The sequence below is a fragment of the Etheostoma spectabile genome, chromosome 6 (assembly GCF_008692095.1).
Source record: "Etheostoma spectabile isolate EspeVRDwgs_2016 chromosome 6, UIUC_Espe_1.0, whole genome shotgun sequence".
NCBI lineage: Eukaryota > Metazoa > Chordata > Actinopteri > Perciformes > Percidae > Etheostoma > Etheostoma spectabile.
Genome location: NC_045738.1, coordinates 15,134,132 through 15,143,801, shown reverse-complemented (window position 1 = coordinate 15,143,801; position 9,670 = coordinate 15,134,132). Strand labels below are relative to the sequence as shown.

Below are 9,670 nucleotides of genomic sequence, written 5' to 3'. Positions count from 1 at the left end.
GGGGGTGGCAACTGTCTGTGAATCAAAAAAGAGCGGGAAACACAGGAGTGTGAGAAAGAAGGGGGAAAAGAAATGGGAAGAATGGACATGAGTAAGACATCAATGGACTGACTGCAAAGCCGTACCAATACCAAGCCGAGTCAACTTCAACCTACTCAAACCCCACCTGGTTACAAAGTGGGTCAAAATCAAAAATGATATGCAAGAAAACATATGGTATCTATTATTTAAGGTTATGTTTAACTATGAGGCCTAAAGTAACGTAAACAACATGGTTAAACCAATATGACATTTCTGACATTGCACTTTAGAATCAGCTGTAACGGCCACGTAAGAGTGAACACAGGGAATTTGTGACTATGGCTTTTTGTTGCTCTCACAGTACAAACACAGTAATAGACATATGGCTATAAATAGAGCTGGGCAATATATCAATATTATATAATTTAATTAATTTATCATTTATACTGTTTATTTATCCCCAGTGGGGAAATAAACATTTACACTCTGTTTGTTAGTAATCACTACACTCAAAAACATGATATGAGACTAGATATCGTCTTAGATTGTGGATATTGTAATATAAGGGTTGCTTTTTCCTGGTTTTAAAGGCTGCATTACAGCAAAGTGTTGTCATTTTCTGATCTTACCAGACTGTTGTAACTGTTCTATTATTTGCCTTTACCCACTTAGTCATTATATCCACACTACTGATGATTATTTATCAAAATTCTCATTGTGTAAATATTTAGTGAAAGCTTCAATGGTCAACACTCCATTATCGTTGCGATATCGATATCGAGGTATTTGGTAAAACATATTGTGATATTTGATGTTCTCCATATTGGCCAGCCCTAGCTATAAAAAAGGTAAACATAAACATTTTGAAACTATGTACAGTAGGTCTGCACGATTAATCGTTGTAAAATCGCGACCTCGATTCACCCTGTTCACGATTTAATTTTTGAATAACTTGGTGTATTTCTTTTTTAATTTTTTTAATTATTTTACAAGACAAATGCATCACAAACTCTACTACATTCTTCTGTGAGTTTTGAACTATGCTCTCCCTTCTCTTCATTGAAGCCTCTACAGTTGAAACCTGAAGTTTATATACACTACATAAAAAGACACATATGCTTTTTTTCCCTCACTGTCTGACATGAAATCAGACAATCACTTTTCCTGGTTTATGTCCATTACAATTACCAAAATTATTTATATTTGCTAAATGCCAGAATAATGAGAAAAGGATTTATTTAGATTTTTTTTTTATGACTTTCTTCAAAGTCAGAAGTTTACATACACTAAGATTACTATGCCTTTAAAAACTTTTGGAAAGCCCAGATGATGATGTCATGTCTTTGGAAGCTTCGGATAGGTTTATTGACAACATTTGAGTTAATTAGAGACACACCTGTGGATGTTTTTTTAAAGGCACACCTGAAACACACTGCTTCTTTGTGTGACATCATAGAAAGTCAAAAGAAATCAGCCAAGATATCAGGAAAAAGATCTGTGGACTTGCACAAGTCTGGTTCATCCTTGGGTGCAATTTCCAGACGCTTGAAGGTGCCACGTCCATCTGTTCAAACAATTATAAGCAAGTATAAACACCATGGGAATGTTCAGCCATCATACCGCTCAAGAAGAAGACGGGTTGTCCCAGAGATGAACGTGCTTTGGTTTGAAATGTGCAATTCAACCCAAGAACAAAAGCAAAATACCTTGTGAAGATGCTGGCTGAAGCTGGTAAGAGTCATGTCATTATCCACAGTGAAACGAACACTGTTCCGACATGGGCTAAGTTTGGGCAGTTTGCAAATGCACACAGGGACAAAGACCTTAATTTTTGGAGACATGACCTGTGGTCTGACAAAACTAAAATCAAACTGTTTGGCCTTAATGACCATCGTTACGTTTGGAGGAAAAAGGAGGAAGCTTGCAAACCTGAGAACACCATCCCAACTGTGAAATACGGGGGTGATAGCATCATGTTGTGGGGTTGTTTTTCTGCAAATGGGACTGCTGTACTTCACAAAATAAATGGCATCATGAGGAAAGAACATTGTGTGGAAATACTGAAGCAACATCTCAAGACATCAGCCAGGAAGTTAAAGCTTGGGCGCAAATGGGTCTTCCAAATGGACAATGACCCAAAGCATACTGCCAAACTGGTTACAAAGTGGCTTAAGGGAATAAAGTCAATGTCTTGCAGTGGCCATTACAAAGCCCTGATCTCATGCCTATTGAAAATGTATGGGCAGAGCTGAAAAGGCATGTGCAAGCAAGGCAGCCTACAAACATGGCTCTGTTACACCAGTTCTATCAGGAGGAATGGGCAAAAATTCCTGCCAACTATTGTGAGAAGCTTACGAGAGGATATCCAAAACGTTTGACCCAAGTCCTCCAGTTTAAAAGGCAATGGTACCAAATACTAATGAAATGTATGTAAACTTCTGACTTTGATGAAAAGTAATAAAAAATAGTCTAAATAAATACTTCTCTCAATATTCTGGCATTTAGCAAATATAAATAATTTTGGTAATCTTAACGGACATAAACCAGGAAAAGTGATTGCCTGATTTCATGTCAGACAGTGAGAAAAAATGTCTTTTTATATAGTGTACGTAAAGTTATGGTTTCAACTGTATGTTTACAGGCCTGTGGTGATGCACAATGTGCCATAGGTGCCAAAAAAATCAGTTTGGTACTGCCAATTTGTTTTGTCATGGTTCATGTGTGCAATAAACATTACACTTTGTGAGAAAAAAATCGTGGAAGAGAATTGTGACATCAATTCTAAGCTAAAAAAATCGTGATTCATATTTTTCCCCAAATTGTACAGGCCTAATGTACAGTTATAAAGTTAAAGTAAAGTTTATGATACTACATGTATGTACAGATATTGCCATAATGTAATATCACATCAATATCAAGTGACAAGCTGTTCCTGGGCATACCACGGGGTTAGCACATCATAATGCATTTGATTTGCTTAAGGCTCAAAAGCCTTGCACTCATTAGATCCCTAGTACTAAGCTCTCCAGAGCGTGGTTTCAATGCCACATGTGCTGCTGCTCGGAGTACAACTGGGGAGAAGAGTGACTGTCAGTTTTTAAGTGGGCTGTGCAATCAATTTGCATTTTCTCACGCTACTCTCCGGGCCACTGACTGACTGACCCAGGGCCCCGTTTTAATCATTCATAGGACTCACTGGCTGGCCAGTGGTGGATAGTGATATTTGATTGTGAACCAACACCAACATCAAGGCATGGACTAGCCACAAAAGTATCCAGTAACACATGCCTCTGACTGTATTAATGCACTTATGTCTTCCAAAGTGACATAGTCTATATCCACAACGTTACACTTCCGGGATTGTACAAGTGCCTCCGGAAATTCTGCTGGATTTCCCTGACCGGCTGTACGTTGCCTTTCGTTTTCTTTGTGTTGGAATTTGAATTTGTGATGACTATGGGTTAACTGCTCCTCAAATCTCTGCAGGGTGAAGCCAGACAGTTAGCTACACTATCTATCCAATCTTAGTTTTTCTGTTGCATGACTAAATCAACAAGTTCCTTCCCGAGGCCATTTTGCAGTTTCACCGAGGCTCCGTCAGGAGCTTAGCGTCGCCCATGACAACGTTTTTCTCCCATCCCCAAATCCTGTGTGGACTAGCCAGACCCTTCTCTGCTGTGCTGTGGAGGATGGTCTGGTAAAGCAAGACTACAACGCAAGGCAACAAGGCTGTGCCAAAATCTTGTTTGAGACATCTTTTTTTACACGTGGAAGAGCAAAGTCAAAGCTGCCGCTGCTTTTCGGTTAAAAAAGATTGTCCTTTTGCCTGTGAGAACACACAAAATTGAATCTAGTCCAGAGTATACTCTAATCTGACCACACACCTGCCAAAATACAGACACATAATTGTTTTAGTCTGTTTGACTTCACTGTAGGTGCTTGGTTTCTAGGAAAACACCTCATGTTCCCTTATGCTACCTGAGTTGGAGCAGACACACTAATGAGACAGTATGCAGCAGAGAGGGATCTCCTCTTGAGGAGGAGGGGTGGCAGAACCAACAGCTGTATCATGTGTCACTGGCTGATCAAGAGTACCTGGCATTCAGTTTATGGTCACATAAGTGGAAAGCTTCCGTTACAGCTGAGACAAAGCCAGGCCACTCAGACTGTTAACTGCCACTGTGACCAAGAAAGAAACAGTTTACTGGCCATGGCTGACATTTGTTTTGTCACCAGGACAAGAATTTGCTGAGCATGTTCATCTACAGCAGTAACCTTGTGTTACGTCAAGGTTATTGCTGTATCAACATGTTCAGTAACAAGGTTTTGTAGTTTTTAAACTCGGGCTGTTATGTAGCTGTCAAAAACAAATATATAAAAAGGTAAACGTCACAGCTTTTTTGTTCCAAAAACAATCAAGGATCCTGCCAATGTTTTTTTCTTTAGGAAAACACTGCCTACCTACTCACTCTCAAAAAAGGTCCCATGGCATGAAAATTTCACTTTATAAGTTTTCTTAACATTAATATGCATTCCCCCAGCCTGCCTATGGTCTCCCAGTGGCTAGAAATGGTGATAGGTGTAAACCGAGCCCTGAATATCCTGCTCTGCCGTTGAGAAAATGAAAGTTCAGATGGGCCAATCTGTAATTATGAGGTCATAAGGGGCAAGGTTACCTCCCCTCTCTCTGCTTTGCCCGCCCAGAGAATTTGGCCCATCCATGAGGGACAGACATCATGGCTTTCAAACGAGCAAAGTGGCAGTTGATCAAGGCCACACACCCAGCTTCCACCTTGCCCCCCCCCCTCAAAAGCTACAGAAATGGCACATACTGAGGAAAGTTCATTGTGGGACTGGCTCTAGTGGCTGTAATTCTGCGCCAAGGCTAAATTTTGGGAAAGACACTTCCGATATGGTATTAGGGGACCACTACGGCCTATATGAAGCATCCGAAAAGCACCATGTCATAGGACCTTTAAGGAATTAGAAAACAGCACTGGCTAAATGTTGTATGTACACAACATGGACATGGCAAAACAGGTTAAATGTCAGATTCTAGGTGCTGTGAGATGAGTCAAGGGTCAGTGGGTGACGACCTGGGGGCCTTGAAATGAAAGAGAGTATCCCACTGTCACAAGTTCTCAGGTGACAAGGCGACGGTGGTTTAAGCTAAACACATCTCAATCTGCACTAGCACGACAAAAACCATGACATAATAATTAATTACATGTATTTAGCGCTTTATCATAGACACTCAAAGCGCTTCAGGAGGGAGGACTACTCTCTAACACCTCCAATGTGTACCACCCACTTGGGTGATGCGCGGCATCCTTATGACGCCAGACGCTCACCACACATCAGCTTGGTAGAGAGGGAGGGGAACATGTTTTTTTTAGTGGTGGGGGGAACCGGAGCACCCAGAGAAAACCTACGCAGACACGGGGAGAACATGCAAACTCCACAAAGAAAGACACCCTTTAATGAAGCCCACACACTTGACTGATGATGCCAATGACATCTCAGTGAGTGACACAGAAAGTCCCCAGTACCTTTCGGGAAGGATTTACGTCATATGTCATTAAAAAACGAGTTCAAAGAATCTTATTTCAGTCTCGCAAGACAGGCAGTGACATTCACTCGTTCAATTGTGATGTTTTGGCAAAATACCAGTAGAGGCTAAACAGACTCCCTGGTTACAGTTTAGAACCTTCAAGCTTCACCCAGGGCGAAAACATCCTCCATCATCCTAACTGCTATAGTGTTTTATCAAAGGGAAATATAAATAACTCCAATGGACACATGTAACGTTACTGTAAAAATTGCCAACAACTTAGCGAAGAGACGTAACGGAATAATTTACCTGTAGTTCCGATTTCCATTCATGAGGTCTCTGTCCGGATCACTTCCCGGATCACAGTAGTCAAACGTTTGGGACTCTTCCTCCGTTTAATCCGGTGTCTCCTTCGGCAGTGCGCCGCCTCTGCCGCGCTGAGTGGCCGAGTGCCCTGCTCTCTGGTAGCTCCTCTCCCAGCAGAATGTCAACAGGGGCCCTTCGGTACGGTCGTTTTTTGCCGGCCGGGGGGTCTTCGGCGCCCCCGTGTCGGCCCACCACCGTTCGCGCACGGTCAACGTATCCAATCGGATTCCACTGCCACGGCGAAAGCTTCTGGCTGTTCAACGCGACACTATGGCAGTGCAAACCTGCTAGTTAGCCAAGTTAGCCCGCTAGAGAGGAACTGTCAGGATATCATCATAGCGGGGTCACTGAGTCCAAATGAATTCTTACCGAATTATGTACATTAACAGAGACGACATAAATTCGTGTCTACTGGACAGCGAACGTCGGGGTAGCTCCAGTAATTAGCTGACTAGCTAGCTCGGCTGTCAGATAACGTTAACGTTAGTTGGAATTCTGACAGACGTCTAATGTTACTTTTATCGGGTTAAAAACAGCCGTTGTCACGGCCCCGTTTCCCCAGTGCCATATCCCAATGACATCGTCTTCTGTAGTTTGTATCCCGGTGCCAAAATAAAGCTGTCAGCACCGGGCAGTATTCGCCGATAAGTGTCAAGATATGCAGTCTGGTTGACAGATCAACTCCGCGGGGCTTCGGCAAGCCAGCTAAATATGGTGAAGTTGCCTTTCTGACACCGACAGGAAGAGGTGGGCTCTGTGTCAGCAGACGTCAGAAGAATCAACTCCGCCTTCCTCTAAAGGTAACCCTACGCTTACAATACTATGAACACATGAGTGGATAAAAGATACAGCTTTTAACACATCAGACTCTATGAATTATTAGCTACATTTGTTTTAATACTGCAAGTGTCCTCTGCTGTCATGTTAAATGTGTAAGCTCCGTTTTATTTTCTGTTGAGACTTGATCAAATTTGAGTGTAGATTAAACTAAATTCTCATCGATATGCCAAAATCCAAGCAAACAATACAGTATTAGCTATGTAAATTAAAAAAATGAAACAACACGATTAATAAAAAACAATTTTATTTTCTTTAAAAAATAACCAACCCCAACAGAATTTCCATACTATCACATACAGAGCCAAAATAATATGCTTCCATGTCCTTTCATTCAAATCTATTGGGAAGTGCTATGACAAGGACTGTTCTTAATCATTGGCTTCAATATTGCTTAGTCAGACAGTGAGGCTGTGTGAAGAGGAGTTGCCTCTCAGGTGTCCATATGATGCATTTCCAGGGTGACTGCCATTTCGTCTCCCCCCTTTGCAAGGTGCTAATTGGTTTCAGTGAGTGAAGAACTGCATCTGGTTTCAGTGGTACTGGAAAAAGCCCCCAGTCTGATTTTTTTCATTTCATTTTTTCAGCAAAGAATGAGGGGTAAAACACTGGCCCCATCTGTGAAAGGCCTGGCAACTGGTGAGCCAAGATACATAACTGGTTATTATTATATATATATATGTATATATACAAATTACCTTGGACACAAAGAAGGATCAGTAAAACGGTGTACAAAGGCATTTTGATTATGCACGTTAATAAAATCTTTTGATCCCTTTCCACTCAAAGGGGCTCTGACCGTCAGACAAGATTTGAGGTGCTTAAAGGGCAACTGAGGTGGAATTTTGAGACCATCTCCACAGTGCCCTCTTGAGGATACACTCTGACACTAGTCACAATATTCATAATAATAATGACAAAAGGAGAAAAAAAGCAGTCTTTATAACCATTACACAATTGAGGCAAAACAACTGTCAGGCAGTGGCGAGCACAAGGCCCCTACCTCTAAGAAAACCAAAGTAAGGTGGCTCAGAATATCCTGTCATAAAAAATAATTACATGCATTTTTTTCATAAATCCAGAAAGTGACTAGATGTAAATGCAGGGCATATTAAGTAATAGCAATAGTGGCCCACCCTGTCCAATGTAGCAATCCCTTATCTGTGCCGCCCATGCACACAGAGCACCAATGGGGATTGGCTAACACAAGATACGGGACTGGTGCAGGGGATGCTGCAGGTGTGTGATGTTAAAAGTGAGAATTGACAGCAAGGATAGAAGGTGATGATGGAAAGGGTGGCAAGCAAGTTTTGACTTGGAGGGAAATAAGCGGACAAGTGCATCTGAAGGAGTGGGTCTCTACATGCTAAGAAAGAGACGGAGAAGGAAGATATGTGTGTGCTTCTGCTATTCAGGCTATGAGCTCTAAATGCCTGCAGAGGGAAGAGCTTTGTGTAAAAATGGAGATAGGTGTGTACAGGTACGCAAAGAAGTGTGCGGTTTTGTAGTTTAGAGTGCATCCTGTGGCGTCAGCTCTACTGATACATGTTGGAATGTGCAGAATGATCGGAGCAAGGTCAATTGCTGAATGTGAGTTCAGCTTTGCAGCACTTAAGTGATCACAGACTTTCTATTTGCCTGCATTCAAATCTACAGAGGAGTGTTGACCTTGCCTATTGCCTTAGTTACCCATTTGTTCTGAAAGCTCTGCAGGTGTGGGTCTGAAAACTTCTAATTAATCTGTGTCAAGCCTCAGGACAGACAAGAGTCACCATTTTGAAGTAAAGTATATCATTAAGTAAAAACAAAGTGCCTCGTAAATCCTAAAAGAGCAATGCATACAGAAATGAAAGAATATCTTCCTGTTTAGGTGCCCCTTTTTCATTGGTTGGCATCACTTTTGGCTGGTTAATAATGCTGGTTTAGGTGCATGGGGTGCAAGTATATTCGATACACTGAAGAAAAAAAAGGTCCCTCTATTGTTATGCTAAGCTTGCCTCTATGGGCTAAATCTCTAAGGGACTGACCAATCAGCACAGAGAGTGCGGCAGGACCTCTCTCCTGTATCTACGATATGCTACACCTGCTTTTTCTGTCTCTGCTAATATAAAGACCAGAGGGCTAGCCTCACATGTACTAACAAAGTCTTGTGCAGGACAGGTGGCACCTACATGCTAACACTAAGTGCTAATGTACCATACCTCGGACTCCTCAAGGCAGTTTAAAAAAATAACATTATTCAAAAACATTAAAAACATGAATGTAGTTCATGACAATGATAAAATGATACATGTAAGTGTGCGTGCCCAGTACCACCCCTCTGGAGGATCCCCATACTAAGGGGCTTGGAACACTGGCATCCGGCATTCGGATGGGTAAAGAGGCAGCATTGTGATGGCAGTTAAGAAAGTTTTTTGTGATTTTTTTTTTTCTCTTCTTTCTAATCGCCTATTTTCCTCCCAATCTGTATTGCATACGTACATACACAGGAGTGTGAAGGTAGCGTACAATACAAGTACATAATAATAACCACATTTAAAAATTCTACATAAAAAAGATCAATAGTCCTGGTAAAGTAAGAACAACAAAATGACAATAAAAATAATAATATTCATAACCGTTTGAGTGCATGAGGCTGTAGAGTCTGCCTGTGATTTACAGGTGAAGGGCTTTATGTTTCTTGGATTTGTGAGAATAACTTGCAAGTCTGTGGAGTGTGTGTGGTGGGTAGTCATTGGGAATAAGGGATGGGGATGAGGTGGTGGTGGGCTGTGCGCCCACTCAGGTAGAAATGAGGTGGGAAGGGTCAATGGTGGTGATGGTTGGTGTAGCTCAGGCGAAGTACATGGTCCTCAGGGTGTCATGGTGAATCTGAACAGCTTTGGCCAGTGCCTG

General features: G+C 41.8%; 2 protein-coding genes across 3 annotated transcripts in view; both read right to left on the bottom strand.

The window, feature by feature from the left end:
• Window positions 1-6,693, bottom strand: part of LOC116690448 (protein argonaute-3) — a 41,294-nt gene extending 34,601 nt beyond the window's left edge. For both annotated transcript variants that reach the window (XM_032517424.1, XM_032517425.1), the window contains exon 1: window positions 5,882-6,693. In XM_032517424.1, the coding sequence (XP_032373315.1) occupies window positions 5,882-5,900 (19 nt within the window). In that variant the 5' untranslated portion in view covers window positions 5,901-6,693. The remainder of the gene's footprint in view (window positions 1-5,881) is intronic.
• The window catches only part of LOC116690825 (protein argonaute-1), a gene marked incomplete at its 5' end in the record, with an annotated part of 8,419 nt that continues 4,690 nt past the window's right edge, over window positions 5,942-9,670 (bottom strand). The window contains 1 exon segment of the mRNA XM_032517999.1: window positions 5,942-6,222. Coding sequence (XP_032373890.1) covers window positions 5,942-6,222 — 281 coding nt within the window.